The 17188-nt window shown below is 41.2% G+C and overlaps 1 protein-coding gene across 4 annotated transcripts; it reads left to right on the top strand.

Annotated features, from left to right (window-relative positions):
- Window positions 1-1761: 1761 nt before the first annotated feature.
- Window positions 1762-16790, top strand: MLF1 (myeloid leukemia factor 1). 4 transcript variants are annotated; one of them, XM_035566439.2, is made up of 8 exons: window positions 1791-2011; window positions 6169-6331; window positions 8554-8598; window positions 10772-10861; window positions 11723-11851; window positions 12949-13108; window positions 13669-13801; window positions 14601-16790. In XM_035566439.2, the coding sequence occupies exons 1-8, from the start codon at window positions 1992-1994 to the stop codon at window positions 14701-14703; spliced, it is 843 nt and encodes a 280-aa protein (XP_035422332.1). In that variant the 5' UTR covers window positions 1791-1991; the 3' UTR covers window positions 14704-16790. The 4 variants fall into 4 exon arrangements, with proteins under 4 accessions (XP_035422334.1, XP_035422332.1, XP_035422336.1 ...); XM_035566440.2 differs by having other exon boundaries at window positions 1826-1999; XM_035566441.2 differs by lacking the exon at window positions 8554-8598 and having other exon boundaries at window positions 1762-2011.
- The last annotated feature ends 398 nt before the right edge of the window (window positions 16791-17188 follow it).

The following is a 17188-nucleotide window of genomic DNA, read 5'->3' as shown; positions in this document are numbered from 1 at the left end:
AAAAGATGACATTACCACAACGTTTGTAATATTTTTTGTGTGTGGTTCAAAACAAAGCTTGAATTCTGTCTCTGAGCAATAAAAAAGTTCTTTGATAACATCGTAACTGGCACAAGATTTTGTTACAAAAAGCCCCAAAGCACTCGAGTTCACTTCCATGACTACAGCCTGATTTGTTTTATTTGCTAATCTTTCATCAGAAATGTACAAACAGTTCACAGACTTCACCTGGATAATCAATGTGTAACCGTTTTTCTGTCATGCTTCCCTGCCCACCGGTCAGTCAGTATAAACATTTTCACTGTAACAACTGTTCAGACTTGGAGTGCATCTTAAGGCTGCAATATCACCACTTGCTAGGATCTAAAGAGAAGTCTACATCAGTAGACAGCAAAATCAATGCTTACCCGATTACAGATATTTTTCAAAAATATTGCAGGCTCAGTTCATTCATCTTTTATGTCGGTTTTCCACTTTGGGCCAAATACCAGCAGGGCTGCTTCTGCAGTATGATGGATCTTAGGGGGACTAAGGATCTGCTTTCATGACTGCCATATAAACACTCTCATGCTCTCTCATCCCACCTGGTTGTCCAGGGCACATTTTTTTGTCCTTCCCCTAAAAGCTGGGAAATTGAAAAAGAGGTGAGGAGGGGAGGAAGGAGCCTTCGCCGCCTCTCTGCAGGAGATGTGAGAGGAAACAACCTGGGGCGCACAGCTCTGAAAAACTTTGCCATTTAGACCAGAAGAATGTTTCCTGACGCATACACATTTTTCTCCGTAATTCTCCCATTTTATGAAGAACGGTGAGATTTCTGTAAGCCTGATTCCTGCAACCTACCCTCTTTCAGGACTAAGTTTATGTATAACCGCAGCTTTCAAACACACCCACATGTTCACAGCCACTCTGCTCCTCAGGAAGCCTAGGTAACACTCCCCATATATTTGCTCGCTCTCTTACTGAAGCCTTCCTTTGAAGCCCAAGCCCAGTGACAGGTTTTACTGAGGGGTTTCTCCCTTACAGGAGGCCGTGGAGCTGATTCTTCCTGCGGAGAAGACAAAGAGCTATTTTTCCCTTTCTGTTTAAGCAGTAACCCTAACCATTTTCGCTCTCAGAGCCGCACAGTTAGGCAGTACAGCAGGAACTGCCGGGCAAGGTATGGAAGGGAACTGCTGCAAAGCCTCAGCATTTGGGTATGTCTTCTGAGTGCCTTGGAGATGTGGAATGAAAGGTGTCCTGGTGTACACTGCCTGTCCGTGTCCCCGCCAAGCGGGTTTGGCCCGTCTCGGCCTCGCTTTTGTGTAACGCTGCACTTTATGCAATAGTTCGTCACGGCGTGTTTTAACGCCAGGCGGTGTGAGGTGTTTTACCGCTGCCCTTCCTGCGGCAAGCGCTGCCGTGCCACAGGCCCTCATTGAGCTTTGGGGGGCACTGCCTTCCCCTCACGACGCACGGACTTTATTTTACTGCCACCTAGTGGAAAAAAAATAAAATTAAAAAACAAACAAAACCCACGATTATTTTAAAAAGTACTCCAGCCACGCGCCCCGCGGCTCCCGAGCGCAGGGAGCAGCCCTGAGGGGCCCGTCCCCTCACGGGGCTGACCGGGTCCCTCTGGATCTCTCCCTCAGCCCCGGGCGCCCCCCGGCGCCCCCTCAGCCCCGAACCTTCTGGAGCGGGGCCGCGCGCGGGAGACCCGCGGTTGCCATGGCAGCGGTGCCGCGCGTCACGTGGCCGGGGCGGGGCGGCGGGCGCCATGTTGTGTGCCGGGGGCGCCGCTCGGCGGAGGGGCGGTGAGGGGCGGGCGGGCGTTAAAGGCGGGGCCGGGGGCGGGAGGGGCCCGGCCGTGAGGTGAGGTGCCGGGACGCCGTCCCTCCGTCCTTCACGTGCCGCTGTCCGCTCGTCCCGGCCTCGCAGCGCCGCGGGGAGCCGCCCGCTGAGGGGACGCCGCCAGCAGCCGCCGCGCTCCGAGCCGCGGGGTCCTGGCGAGGATGGACAGGTGCCGCATGGTGTAGGTTTTGTGTGGGATTTATGTGTTTGTTTTTTTTTTTTTTTCTTTCACTACGGGGGTGTTTGCGAGCTCCTGGGGGCAGTGCGGGTGCGGGGGGCCGGGCCCGCGGTAAGCCCTCAGGGCTGTGCAGGGGGCCCGGGGCGCACGGTGGCCTCATCGGTTCCTAATGTTTAAATACACGGCACTTAGCATTGCCTGCCAGCAAACGTAAGGGCTGTGTGGACAAGGGAGGCTGAGCGCCAGGCCCCGTGGTGCGGGTTTGTTGTTGTATCCCCTGGTGACCGGGCGTTCCGTCGGGCTGCCCCGGTGCATCCCCCAGAGGAGCCCGGCCCTGGGACAGCCCCTGGGGCTCTGCGGGGCTCATGGGCACGATTGGTTTCTCGGACCAAGCCTGCTGTGCTAGCAGCTCGTCGTTATATGTGAGACGTGCAGGAGACTTGGCTGTGTGGATCCTCTGCATAGCATGACAATGTTAATGGAGATTAAGCTTCATTTGCAGTGTGGTTCTGTGATCCTTTGATACATCAGGTGTTCTCCTTCTATTTATTCACTTTATTCATTTTATCCTAGCTCTTTGAAAATGTCTCATGCAGTTCAAAAGCGGAGGAAAAAGATTGTGGAAGATAGAGGAAGGGAGTGCGTGTGAAAAAGATCGATGTTGAAATTAATTTTCTTGGCACCATCCTCGTAAATCTGTTTTACATATAGTTAAGGAAATGAGTTTCTTACTTCAGATAAGATGAGCTTCCAGAGCAGCCTAACAGCAGGCATCTGTTGCCCCACAAGGAGAGATTTGGACCGCTGAACTGGAAATAGTGTGTGGGTGAGAAGTAAGGTCTCCATCTGCGAGCAGCTGCCTGGGGAAGCAGCAGTCACTCAGCCCATGTGCTGCCCGGCCAGCTGAGCTCTGGCCCTGGTGCCTCAGACAGGTGCAGAAGGTGGAGCTCCTCTGCCCAGTGCAGCTGTCCTGTGTATTTAATTTACTGGTAAGCAGCTTTTGTTTTATTGCTGCAAGTGTTACCATCGGTGCTGTTCGGCAACCTCAGTCTTATGTTCCATCCTAACTTAAAAAATGTGGTTAATTAAAAGTGCAGTTTTCAAAAATCCTGAACTGAATTTATTGTTTTAGGATGCCGATTTTTTTTTTAAACTGAGCAGGAGCATACACTGAAGTAAGAAGTAGCAGTTGCAGTACTTCTTGTAGTACTACTTGTTGTACTTCACCTGTGTGCTGTAACAGGTTTCAGCTGGAACTTTGGAGCTTATGCCCGAATTGTATGAGAACTTACCAAGTCAGATGCATCTTAGTGAAAATCCTCACTTGCATATGTGATAGCAGCATCGGCCTCTGCATTTTCAGCACCTGTTTCTCCATGTAGACATACTTGTTTGAGACCTTAACAGTCTAAGAAGCTGAACGTTCAGTTCCCTTTGATCCCTTCAAGTATATATCAAGTAAAAGTCAAATGAACTACTTATAAGACAAAAGTGCAGGTTCTGTTACTGCAAATACTGGAATGACAAATGTACAAATCGTTTCCATTCAGAACTTAATATTGTGAATAATTTGTGGTGCTTAACATGTGAAGTGCACAGATTCAGTGTGTGAAATCCTTACAGAGCTTCTTTTCTTTTTCCTCCTCGCCTTTACATTATAATAGTGCAAAGTCTGCAGAAGTAATGTGTGTCTCAGCCAAAGTACTTCCCCCACCCCTGCTCAAATTTAAAATTGGGTGTCATCAATGGTAATTAAACAAGGTTGCTCTACACCTGTTGCTGTCCTGTGGTCTGATTGGGACAAAGGACTTAAGATCTTGCATCCTTTAGTGGGGATATTAAGGAGACTTTGACTTGCCTTATATATGTTTTATAAGGGTGATTATATTCCTTTTGCAATTCGAGTTTGTCATAAGAGACATCAAGAGGATATGGTTAGTTCTTTTGGAAGCCTAATGTTCCAAAAGGATTCTGACTTCCCATTGTTTGTGCCCTGCTCCAGAGCATACAGAAATTAGGCTATTTCTCTGGAAGCTTGACAATGCTAGATTTTTTTTAATAAATGTTTTCCTAAAATCTCCTTAGGGAGACTGCAGATCCAAAAGAAGTTGCTGCATGGTATGTATCCTGCTTCCCTGTCTCTGGTGCTTAGTTGTTTCTAAATTCTTTTGTAGACCCTTTATCTTACCTAGGACAGAAAAATATCCCCCCCCCCCCCATTAGTTTTCCCTGCAAGTATGAGTATATCAGATGCTTGTAGGAAGGTGAATGGCCAACAGAAGTTGCCAGAGATATTGAAAGAAGGCAAAAAGAAAACTTCACAAGGTATCAAGCGTTGCTTTGTCTGGTGACATGTATTGCTACATGTTATGCACAATAAATTCAACCAATTTTTCTTACCTAAATTAAACCTATTGAATCCTATTTCACTTGTGTTGTGATAACTTCATTGTGGGTGTCCTAGTTCTGAACTGGAAGGGAACGGGGAGAAACTTTCGTCTAAGCTATTGATGGAATGCAGTTCATGTTTAGTTTGTCTTAATAACCACACCAGTCTGAAGTTCGTGGTGTTGAAAGAGACTGGAGGCATGCACACGCTGCGGTGGTGTGTTCATGCTTCCCTCCTCTTGGCTCGTGCAGTGACTTTTTGCATCTGTTCTTCATCCTGTGAAAACCAAGCTGGCTGTATGCAAGCTGCTTATCACACTGGATTGAAGTTAAAGCCGGCAGTCATGTGAGTGGGGGAGATTAGGGCCTGCTTATGGCAGTGGAAAAACTACTTCTGGGCTGTAACGGCCTGTCTGCACCAGAGTGCATGTGCCTCACTTGAAGGTATACTGGTGGGTTAGCATCTTGTTTGGAAATTAATCTAGCTTTACATTCCTAATCTAACTTCTGTTAGTGCATTTCTGTTTACTTAAAAGGAAAAATTAAATTACATACAACTTTCTCATCAGAAGAGACGGCAAAGGGATCAGAGTGGCCACGCGGTGTGGAAACTGGTACTTGTGGTCTGGAGGAGAGGGGTGGGGAACAGAAAGCCTGCTCAGGAGACTCGCAGGGGATGAGTGGGTACTAAAGAGGTCAGAGGAGCAGCCAGGAGCTTTTCTTCTTAGGGGCAGGGGATGTTACAGGAAAGGTTGTGGTGCCCTGGAGAGAAGGAGGGTAAGAGGTGTCCGGGGAGTGCCGGGAAATCGGTAGGAAAGAAGATGAGGTGCTGCTAAGCCTAGGTAACGTACCTGGGAAATGACTGATAGTGCTAATAAAGCAGCTTGCAGTGGGGAAACCAGACTGGAGATGAAGGGAGGAAATGAAACATGGTTTTTGTATGAAGTAATCACTTCCAGCATTTGGACCACAGGCGACAGTGTTATTCATATAACGTCATATTTTGTCTGACAAAATCATGCTTTCTTCCTCTTCTGGCCTCAGTTTGAACTCCTTAGTTGTTGGCCTAATTAGAGAATGCAAAGAACTAAGTAATAAGGGAGAGCGACACTACCAGTGTTTTACCTGCAAGGCAAGCTTTGGATTACTGCTGGGGTTCTGTGGGTTTTGGGAGATAGATATGGAGTGTTTAGAAAGGGGATGAAAAACTTTCATATCTTTTTTGCTTTTGTTATTCTTCCTGAGTGGAGGAAAGGGCTGCGAGAACGTAACTTGTGAAGGTAGAGGAAGGGGAAGGCAAAGGTACAATGGGTGGGGGATTAAAATAAAGGGGATGGAGTTGGCATGAGTTTAGAGGATGGTATACAATATCAGGGGTTAGAGGTAAAAAGTGATAAAATATAGGTCAGTCTGTAGTTCCTGGCAGATAGCAAGTCCAGGATGGAGTAAAATATGTCTGCAGGGGACGGGTTATTTTAGAAGAGATAATGCAGTGTGGACACCTGAGAACACATGAGAGCAAGGAAGGCATCTGATTAGACAGAAGAACTAAAACACCTGCCCACCCTGAGAGATGGGAAAAACTGTGAAAGAAGTGGCAGCTCATGAGGAACAGGAGGGTAAAAATGACTGCCCTGTTGGGTCCTATTCTCTAAAGAATGTGGATAGGGCACTGTATGGAATGATATGAAAAACTGAATTTTAGAAATTTCAGCTATTTTACGTTGTTTGGAATAAAAAAAAGTGACTTTCTATGTGGAATGTCTTTTCAGTGATCCTTTTGCCACACATCATGAATATATGCGGCAGATGATGAGAAGCTTTTCTGATCCCTTTGGACGAGATCCATTTTTCAGTATAACAGATGGCGGGGAGAGAACAGTAGATCGAAGAGCGCGCCAGGATTCTCAGGTTGCTCTGAGAGGAAATCGCAGAGTAAGTCTTTTCTTAATCTCTAAGGATTGCTACATGGAATTTACATTTACTGGTAATATAGCTGGCTTCACGTTTCCATACCTACTAAACTTGGCCCCGTGGAAATGGAGCCAGGCTCAACTGTTACACCCTTGATCACATTGTCTTATCAATGAGTAAAATGTGAATGTATTTTTGATTAGTTAATGGCCTATATTGTTTAAGCATTTATTACTGAACACTGACAAACTTGTTACGATTTTAGTTTTGTCAGAACCAAAATTGTCTGTTATTGAACACTGTTCATTTAATTGTGTTCAATAAATATTTATCACTTATTTTAATGAATATGAAGTATTAAATGTTTCCATTGTAGAAAGGCATTAAAAAATCCAAAGCCAGAGTCTTCTCTGAACATGCATTTCCTTTTAATACTAACTTGACTTTGAAAGGTACATCGATATGTTGGTGACTTTACACTCGAGTATCTTGTGTCTAGTTATTTATGTTGAAATTTGATTTAAGCAAAACCGTAGTTTCAGCCACCTAAATAGCTTCTATACAGATACGTTAAACCCTGTTTCAGTTTCTTCGTTGTGAATAAAGGCTTCATGTTTTCTGTTTGGTCTGATTCTCTTTGGTCTCCTCTGTGTACATGGCAGGTAAGTATTAAAGATCAGGGGAATTCATATGGAACCTAGTATTTCTGTAACTACCAGCTGCAATTTAGAAGTGGGTAATAATGTTTTGCCTGAAGTACCTTTTCAACTGTCTGGGCATTCAGGACAATTACAGCTTACGCTTCTGTAACTAAGTCTTACCTGTTTTCTGTATTTGGAAAGAATGTACGTTCAGTGTTGGTCCCTTTCCTTCCACCAAGCTAAATATTTTGCCTTTGAATGATCTCTTAGTTTAATGAACGATGCTTGGTTTTTAAAAAACAATTGGAAGGCAAAACATCTTGCAGGGATTTGTGGCTGTTGTTATTCAAACCTAGATGTTAAGAGCTCAATAAGCACAGTTGAAACACAGACTGTCACCTACTTGTCAAAAGGGTAACTGTCAGATTCCTTCCTCTGTGCTCATACCTCACCAGTTAGTTTCAAATATAGAGTCAAATATAGATGTCGCTGGATCTAATTGGGGCATGATCTTTTTCTCTACTCAAGCAGATTCTCAGGCCTTGGTTCAGTAGATGCAGAAAAACAGATTGGACTTTTTTTTCCTTGATATCTTAAGGGTTTGTATCCCTTATTCTTAGCAACGAGGTGTTAAAGCATAGCATGCTTTGTGGTTATAGAAGGGAACTGAAGGTGCAAGAGCACTGTGTTATTTTGATAAGCACAAAAGAATTCCACGTGTGCTAAAATCTTTCCAGTATCTTTTAATGTTCCTCATCTTTCACCTAAGAGGTGTAAGATGTCACAAAACTATACTGATTATTTGAGCCTTGTAGTTGTCACGGACTGCTTTTATTGGCAGTTGCCTAATCTTAACAGCTTTTAGTATGTATTATAGAATAAAGACTCCATAAACTTTGACTTAATTTCTGATGATATCCTTTTGTACCTGATACTATCGTACTCTTTTCTGTCACTAGTATATTAGACAGCAGTCTGTAAGAGTTCATGAAGTTATTCAGGAATTGTGTAATTCCTTACTTCTGTATTTACTGTGAAGAGTTTGGTACTTCTGCCCGACTGCTCTTTCTTTAGATAGGCTTTTATGTAACTCTCCAATCTTAGTTTCCTGGATTATTTATTCAGGAAAATTATTTATTTAATTACATAAATTTACATTAAATGGGGCTATTGATTTGTTGTTTTAATCAACTTTCAGTGATGGATTTCTATTGCATGAATAGAACCAAGTGTTTTCAGAGCAGTAGGTGATGTCTGAATGACTGTGCCTTAACGTAAATAATTTTAGTACACAGGTTATGTTATACAAGTGTTTCTCAACTTCTAGCTTTAAGGGCTTTAGTACCTACATATGAATACGCTTAAAAACAATAGCTGTCACGACATTTAAAAGCATAACTACTATTAAATACTTCTATATACCCAGAGACTGCTTCATATTATGTTGTCATAGCACTCTATGAATTACCAAGGTCCTCTTGAATGTTTTAGTTGATCAGAAATGTTTACTGTCACTTCCTGTATGTGAAAGTGCAAAAGGTATTTCTGCTGTGTCCCCTAATAGGTACAACAGCTAAAAGACACTGGTCCTTTTTCTTCCAGGCAACAAGCTACTCCCTGATGCCCTTTGCAGGCTTTGGTAGCATGGTTAGTATCCCAGGAGAAATGATTTTTGTGCCTTTTGCTAATATGTGCATACTGTCTGCGTAACTAAAGCATGGACAAGGGCTGGTGTTGGCGTGCTTGCAACCTGCTCTTACTGGTGCTGGGGTATAAGGCACTGTAATTACAGATAGTTTCATATTCAGTGAAAATACCAGGTGTAGGCTAAATGTGCTGGTGTGGAGGCTGGAAAAGTTACTACTTAGCAGCTTGCTTTTCTGCTCCATGGTGTGTCTGTTAGGGCTTGTTCTTGAGTGGAGTTGAATGAAGTAATACCTGGAGTGGGACTCCTACCTGAGTGCTGCCTGTGGGTGACCACTAGTGGCTTGGAGCGTGCTTGTGGCCGTGGTGCTCACCGAGAGCTGTAGTGCTGCTCGTGGCGGAGACCAGCCAGCTTCAGGAGATGGAATTTCTGCAGGGACTGGGCTCAGGGTGGTTTTGAGCTGCAGGGTTTGGGGCCTGAATATCGTGTAAAAGATCCATAACACCTATCTGAGGGAAAGCAAATCTATTATTTGCCTCAGAGGTTTTTGCTTCCTTTGGAGGGCTTTAAAGAGTCCTTAGGTTCAAAACCAGTAGCTTAATCAGTGGCTTTTAATCGCAGATCAGGTGAAAATAAGCATGAGTATTTTTGAATGTTGAAATCTAAAAATTACTTGTTTAACTACCTTTTGCAGAGGCACAAAATGGTAACTTGCTCTGTGCAGAAAGTGCATCGGCTAATCAGAGTCCTTTTGCTATTACAACAGACTGGTTTTATTCCCCAGTCTGTAGTGTGAGAGTCTGTAGGTACGGCTGACTCCTATGTAATGTTGTTGGTTCAATGTCCAGACTCTTAACTGTAGAGAGTAGTTTTCTGGAGTTATTGATGTTTATAGGTAGTTTGAGGCATCAAATCACAATTATTGCATAGAGGTTTTGATAGCCCTTAAGGATCCAAATTTCTTGCTGCTCAGGACAAAACCTGAAGATTTTCTGTACCTGAATTTTACTGAGCTTTGTGCTTATATTGCAGATTTTTGATTTTAAAATGCATAATTTAAGTATGTTTAAACCTAATTGCACATATTTCCAATAGCTGGAAGAACATGGGGCTTGTGCTACAGTCAGTAGCACCTTGGTGATGCCGGGGACCTGCTACGTGCAGCCCTGCACCTGCCTTCCCCTGCCTGCTCTGCAGCCTCCTGCTGAAGCTGAGCCTCCAACCAGTGCTGTGCCTGCAGCTGGTCAGTGTGCTCCAGCCTGAGCCGCTGGTGTCAGCAACTGGGCAGTGTGGTGGGGAGTTAGAGCAGCTCCCGAGTAAAAGTTCACAGTACAAGGGGAAAGGCATGGTGAAAATCATCTCTACCATCCCCACCTGCTGCACTGGAGAGGAGCCCAGAGGAGCATGCTCATTTGGGACTGCATTGCTAGCTTCCCAGGTGGCTGCTTAGGATAGCCTACCCTTTTCCCTACTTTGTCTGTCTCTTCGGTATCTTTTGGTTTCTTTTTTACCAAGGATAGCTTTCATCTGTACAGGCAGTATATGCCATCAGCTACAGACCCTACTAATAATATTCTGTGTGTGTAAACCTGTCTTAACACCCCTTGTGCAACACTGGATCTTCTGCTTTCATCTCAAAATAATGAATGTTTTGTTGGATGCTTCTATAGCATCAGGTAATTAAGTTGCCATTAGGATCCTGAGTTAGGATTCTCTGATCTTTCCTTGTTGCCAGTTTTAGCTGAGTAACCACTTTCTTCTGAAAAGGAACTATGTCATCTGGGATGCATTTTCAGTGTGATTCCATATGTATTAAGGGATTTGCATAACAAAGATAATTTGATCTTCAACAAGTACGTAAGGTATGGAGTCAGGTTAGAGCGTGTATGGCAATAGTTCTAGCACACTAGCCACAATATGAGCTTACTCTGACATTCTAGCATCAGAAATCTTCCAGTTCTGTCTTTCCAGCATCTCCAGCTTAACAGTCAAGTTCTTTGTGCTACCTTTCATTTTTTCAGTTGAGAAAATGCAGTTTGGCTTGTTTGTCTGTTAATTGCAGGCTATGAAATATCCTGTTGGTGTGATCTGCAGAAAAAATGCATGTCAAAAACAGCCTCAAATTGAAGAATCACAACGTTTTGTTTTAATTTTAACTGTTGTATTGTCTTTCAGCACGATGCAGATTTCGGGGACCCTTTTTTTGCAATGGACAGAATGATGTCAAATATGAGAAACAGCATGTTGGAGATGCAAAGAAAATTTGTAAGTTTTTTTTACATTTGTTTTAATTCTCTTTGTAGTGGAGAATGACAGTTATTTAAAATGTTACTCCAAAATTCCTGCTAAGAAAAAGGTTACTAGTTGGAAGCAGATGGTAAGAAACCACTACTTTCCACACCCACCCTGAATATATAGTGGTGTTATTTCTGTGTTGTCACTGATTATTTGTCAACAACAGTACTTCAAATGTATACTTGATTCTCTAGGGCTCAAAACTTCTCAGTTATCTGGTCTCTGGCTGTTGCCAGAGCTGACACCTTAAGTGAAGGAGCTGTCTGAAGTGTTACTGAATACTTAAACAACAAAACACCGAATGCCTAAATGCCGCCCTGCATCTAGATCTTCTAGTGTGTTTTATTTTCAGTGCGGCTTCTTTCTTCAGTCTTTGAAGATAACACTGATATCTCTTAAGTGTTACTGAGTATATTTACTGTATTTCTCTGGCCTTGTAAAATGGCTTGTTACCATCATTACTCAAGCCCTGTTTCACCTGAACTCTTTGTGCCTTACTGTGTACTGTATGGGGTAAGACTGGCCTTACAGGTTATCTTCATTACAAAATTAAGCCATGCCAGAACAAACTTCTGAACAGTTGCTTATTGCTGCCCATGCTCTGCATTTGTTGACATGCTTCCTGGCGTGGGGAGGCCGGTGCCCAGACAACACTAGGACAACAGTAGGAGCATATCGAATGCCCGGGTCTGTTCTTGACAGCCTATAACTGTGGTGCCAGGACTTGAGGATTAATTTATCAGGGCTATTCCTTTTATTGATAATCTTAGAATGTGAGAAGTGTCTTATCCACAATATTAACTCTTATTAATAAGTCTGTATTGCTTGTAGGATGAGCTGTCTGTCCATCCAGATGCACACACCTTCAGCTCCTCCTCTGTGATGACATATTCCAAAATAGGGGATGAACCACCAAAAATTTTCCAAGCCTCAGCTCAGATGCGCACAGCTCCAGGAGGTGTAAGTAGTCTTGAGCAAAAGTGTGGTATGTAATTATCAGAATCTCAGTTCATCTATGCCAAACCCCAGTTTCCTTCCAGTTCTTTCTGCTGGAGACAGTTACTCTTATAATTTAGAAAAATGTCTGTGTAAATATAGTCTTTAATAAAGTAAATACAGTATTTAATAAAGGATGCTTATACTAATGTGCTGTTTTCTTCCTTGTTATTTGTATATTTCTAAGTATACAACTAAATAAATTGTATACCTGTCAAAGACTGGAAAACTTGAGTGCGAGAACAGCTGATTTCTCAAGGAGGTCTTGGTGTCTTTCTCTTTGCTATAATTCACTTTTTGTGCATTTAAAACTAAAACTGTCTACGGTAGATGATAGCAAAAGACAGTCTACTTATGCAAAACATCATTTAAAATCATTCTCTTTACTCGAGTACTTTTAAACGCTTATGTAAGGCTTCATATGAAGATGCCCTTTCATTGACTTCGTCGCAGCTGTTGCATCTAATTCTGCTAAGAAATTTGAATTTGAATTTGAACCCTGAAGCAAGGTTCATGAAAGACTATATGTGAGCAGTAAAGGCCGTTCAGCATGATTGGCTGTGGGATATGTTCAAGCTCAAGCAGACACTCAGTTATCAAAAAGGTTCTAATAATATACTTATGAACACAGTGATAAGTGGTTGCCTGGGTTTCAAGCCAGTCAACATGACAACCTAGTAATTAGTTGTCCCTTCGTGCTGAGAATATTGGCATCAGCTATTACTCATTCTGTTGTCACGGAGAATGTTGAAGACTTGTCTGCATGTAGTATATTTAGACTAGGCTTTTTTCCCAACAATTAATATCCAGCATGTGCGTTAGTTATGGAGCTTTAGATGTTCTTGTTTAATCTCTTGGTCTGTTGGCAGAAGGAAAATAGACTTGATCTGTGTTGTGGTGCATTTCCAGCCAACACAAGAAGTAAGGCAACTGGAAGAGCAAGTAAAACCTAACTTTTTCAAAAGTCAGATATAAAAAAAAAAAAATGTGAGGAAGAAAATTGATAGGTTTGTTTTACCTTTTTGTTGTTGGAAGGACACTTATTTCCCTTTTTTGTACAGGTTAAGGAGACAAGAAAAGCACTTAAGGATTCTGAAAGCGGACTGGAAAAAATGGCTATTGGTCACCACATTCACGATCGTGCCCATGTCATAAAAAAATCAAAGAACAGGAAGACTGGTGATGAAGAAATAAACCAAGAATTCATCAACTTGGATGAAAGTATGTCTTTTTATGCAGCTTTCTGTTGTTTTACACTGATACAAGTTTTGAAGTAGTAGTTCTAGTTCTTGACATCTTAAAAGGGTAGTTTTTCAGAAAGTACGAAGTCTGCAAATCAATTCTTTTACTCAAAAATTCAAACATCTGAGGCTAAGGTAACCAGTTAAATTTAAATGTTCTGTTACAATATACCAGCAAATAGTGCCAATTATAATAGTTGTTTGTGTTTGAAGTACCTTCAAACAAATTTTTAACAGAATATTACTATCTGCTTTGCATTAGTTTAAATGGCTATACTGTTCATGTTGGTAATAGAAGAGATATATTTCAGAGATGTGTGGTTAAAATGTGCAGGTACTTTCACAACACTGACTTTTATCTTCTAAACTTAAGCCCAGCAATATTTTAGTTGTCTCTTACAGACACCCTAGAGAAAATTTGCAGGTTGAGTACAAAATCATGGACCACACTGTACAAAAACCTGCTTTTGATAAATGTGTTTTCCTATCTTGTTTGCATTGATTTAAAGATAAAACTAAACTTTAATAACTGTTTTTCAGCTGAGGCCCAGACATTTGATGAGGAGTGGCAGAAAGAGATAACCAAGTTCAAGCCATCCAGAACCAGATACAATTTAGAAGCTCCAAAATACAGAAGTATTCAGCACATACCTAAGGAAGATGGATTAAAAAGGTAAAAATAGTTTCTTACTAAATTAGGGAAATATTAGCAAAAATGAAAATTCAATTCTGAAGCAACTTGTTTATGAACAAATAATCCTTACTGGCAATCTGAGGAAGAGAGCACTTTCTTGCTCCTGCTTTGCTGATGCTGCTGCAATTAATACAAGGCAGTATTTTATGAACTAAATCTTGAAGTTAGTGTTTTGACTGTGCAAATTACTTTGAGTTAACAGGCTAAAATGTTACAGGATTTTTTCTAGAGCTGTATGCCAGTGCTCTTAGCTCAACTATATATAGATGCTAACATCCCCTCCCCCCAGTCATTAAACTGGGCTAGCTGCATTAAGATAAAATCCTCACTGAGGACTGGGTTAATCTGTTCTCCTGGGTAAAAGGAAAGACACCTTCCATACAGTTGAAGACAGAAAACCCCCTCTTTTCTGGGTTAAATGTCAAATGAGACAAAGGTGTAATGCCTTTGTCAGTTGCATGTTTGGTAGAGAAGAAGGCTGCAGAAGAGGAATATTCCTGTTCTGTAAGCTACGCAGCACTTCTCTTCTGGCACTTCTTCAGTCCTAGAAGCTTCCTAGAAGGGCTACTTTACCTTCATTTTTCAAACTAAGCTGTTTCATTCTTCCCATCAAGTGTGCGAGAGGAGGAAGCAGTTCAACTCTGGTAGTAACAGCACAGGTTTGGAGGGAATCTGTTTTACAAACAATAACTAGACTTCTATATCAGTAATAAAAAAATGTGCATTTCCCCTCCCCTGTATTGTGTGGTGGCTGTGATTTTGTTGTGCTTCATTTCAGAGAGAAACCACTCCTATCTGTGGGTTCCAGGGGACCCAGAGTTTCCACGGAGAACCTCAGTGTGAAAGGAACACACGTTCCCATCAAAAGCAGCAAAAAATAAAATGTTTCCATTGTCCGTTTGGATGGAGATTCTTCAGAGAAGATAATGGTGCTGCACTGCTTATGTTCATATAAGTATACACATTTATGACCAATCTGTCTTTTGTTTTAGTGTCTTGCTACTCTAATCTGTTGACTGTTGAATGTTGTTTAAAACTTCAGCTCCTAGGTTAAGTCAACTAGTGTCAGTAAATACAAAAAAGACACAAAACAACAAAAACCTTTCTACTTAAAAGCACTTTAAACAGAATTACTGATAAACTATTAAAAATATATGCTTTGGTTAGAAGAGTCTTTTCTCCACTTAAAACTGCACCAGTCTCAAACTTTTTATTAAGCCTGATAATTAAACTTTTTTCCCCCACGTTGTGCAACTTGCACAGAAAGTAAATTCTGTTCTTACTTTGTGTGGTCAAAATAACTTGTTCTGGTGATACAGCAATCAATAGCCATTTCAGTACCCTGTAGCCACTGTATATACAGCTTTAAATTCATACTTTAAATTGGTATAGAATCCCCAGATTCATCTTGATTTTTAAAATGAATAAAAGTGAGAGGAGTACTAAAATAACAAATACTACTTTTAAATTGTTTATCAGCATTCTTCTGTTCATAAGCTGCACTTGAATCTCTCATCTCCATCCCTAGCCTGTTAATCTCATATTTCTGGTCCTTTGTATGTTTCCTTTGGAGGTAGCCCATTATTCTTCATTCTTGAAGGCTCTCCGTTGAGGTTTTCCATTACTCTAGAATAATATCACTGTGTCCTAAGAAACTCAGATGTAACTATCAGCTCCTGATTGGAAAAACGTGGGAGAAATGGTTCAGTAATGTGCAACCATTCATTATCCCATTTCTTTTTCTAAAAAGCTAAAATATCCCTACATGCAGGAAACCATTTCCCCCCTCAGCTGAGATGAGTTCTTATATTATTTCATGCCCTGATTTAGTGGATGTAGAAGGATCCTACATCTAATATTTGATCTTCCTTGACACTTCTCGTCGTCGTTTGGTGAAAGGATCTGGTGTTCTATAGGAAAGCAAACTGTGTGTGACACTTTGTTTTCAGTCACTGTATTAGAAGTGTTAAGTTTGTGTGCTGTCTCGTTACTCTGATCCCATGTTGTAGAGTAAATTTCTGTAGATACAACGTTCTAGCATTAGCACTAAAGCATATATTTCAAGGCTAAAACGTAGTGTAGCCTTCAAAAAAGTCACTGTTAAAATTGTTTAAGTTTAATATTCATATGACTAAAAGAAATGGTCTAGGTTGAATCTTTCTGCAGATTCCTCAGATTATTTAATGTTGCTTATTAATGTGTAAAGAAAAGTACTTTTTTTGAACTGATGAGACAACAGTTTCTCTACTTGTTTAACACAGTGGCCTTATTTCTATTATTAGAGCAAATACTAGTAGCAATAATTTTTTGCTGTTGCACTGTTCCACCAGCAGTCAAGGTAAGAGGATTTACTGTAGTAGGCAGCGTGTGTTGTAGCTCAGACATGTGCACATCCCTTCTGCTGCCGATGCTGTAGGAGCTGAAACCTCTGACAGGGAAACAGGCAGAAAGCCATGTGTACTACCACAGTAATAATACCTGCGGAGGATGTCTGCCAGAACCCTTACTCTAAGGATGCTTTTATTCTCTCCAGAAGGTAAGAGTACAGCTTAGGGCCTGATCCTTCATTTGCTAAAGACAACATCAATTTTGCAATTAATGTAAGTGAGAATATCAGGCCATAGAGGCATTTTTCAGGTATGTCACTTAAATTTCCTGAAGATAAACATCAGAAAACATGATGTTGTAACTTCAGCAGAAATCTGAGTTTTGAGAGATGTTGCTATTTAACAGAAGACAGAATTCATCTGACTGCTTGTATTTTTGCCTATGCTTTACTGGGATGGATGAACGTAAACAATTGAGAAAACGAGAACATCATGGGTTATAAAAAAAAAAATCTTAGAAAGGGGCTAATAGTCATTATAGACTACTTTGTTATGCAAAACAATGTTAATGTTATGCAAGAGAAATTGTTCTACATAGGAACATCTGAAACTATAGTTCTTTAATAAAGTTATTTATTATTTGTTTAGTGTTTGGCTTACTTTATTACCACAATGATTTGTGCATTACTTAGTTTGGGCTGCTTTAAAATATTCTTCCATGTGACATCAGTAGCAACACAGCCAGGGAAATGGGTCTCTTTCCAGAAGAAAAACGTGCATTTACTACAAACAACAAAAAAAGCTTTGCAACAAGAAAACATTTGGTCATGGGCCAAGTGTTTCTTGTATTAAAGACTAACGTTTTTCTGGTATAATTGTAGTATCTCTACTCTCAAATATTTAAATAAAATTTGATATATACATTACTTCATTGAGCTATTACTTGAATGTTAGAATGTCATCTCTTCCAGCTGCTATCATATGCATGCTCTTACTACATGCTCAATGCAAAACCATTTCTTCTTTCATGGTGGGGCTT

Source organism: Cygnus atratus, chromosome 9 (assembly GCF_013377495.2).
Source record: "Cygnus atratus isolate AKBS03 ecotype Queensland, Australia chromosome 9, CAtr_DNAZoo_HiC_assembly, whole genome shotgun sequence".
Lineage (NCBI taxonomy): Eukaryota > Metazoa > Chordata > Aves > Anseriformes > Anatidae > Cygnus > Cygnus atratus.
The sequence above is the reverse complement of the archived record's forward strand: the minus strand, read 5'-3'. Positions and strand labels throughout refer to the sequence as shown.

Coding starts and splice junctions, on each gene's coding strand:
- MLF1 (XM_035566439.2), top strand. CDS start 1,992: ATGGACAGGTGCCGCATGGT. Junction 2,012..6,168: donor ATGGACAGGTGCCGCATGGT/GTAGGTTTTGTG, acceptor ATGTCTTTTCAG/TGATCCTTTTGCCACACATC. Junction 6,332..8,553: donor CTCTGAGAGGAAATCGCAGA/GTAAGTCTTTTC, acceptor TTTTTCTTCCAG/GCAACAAGCTACTCCCTGAT.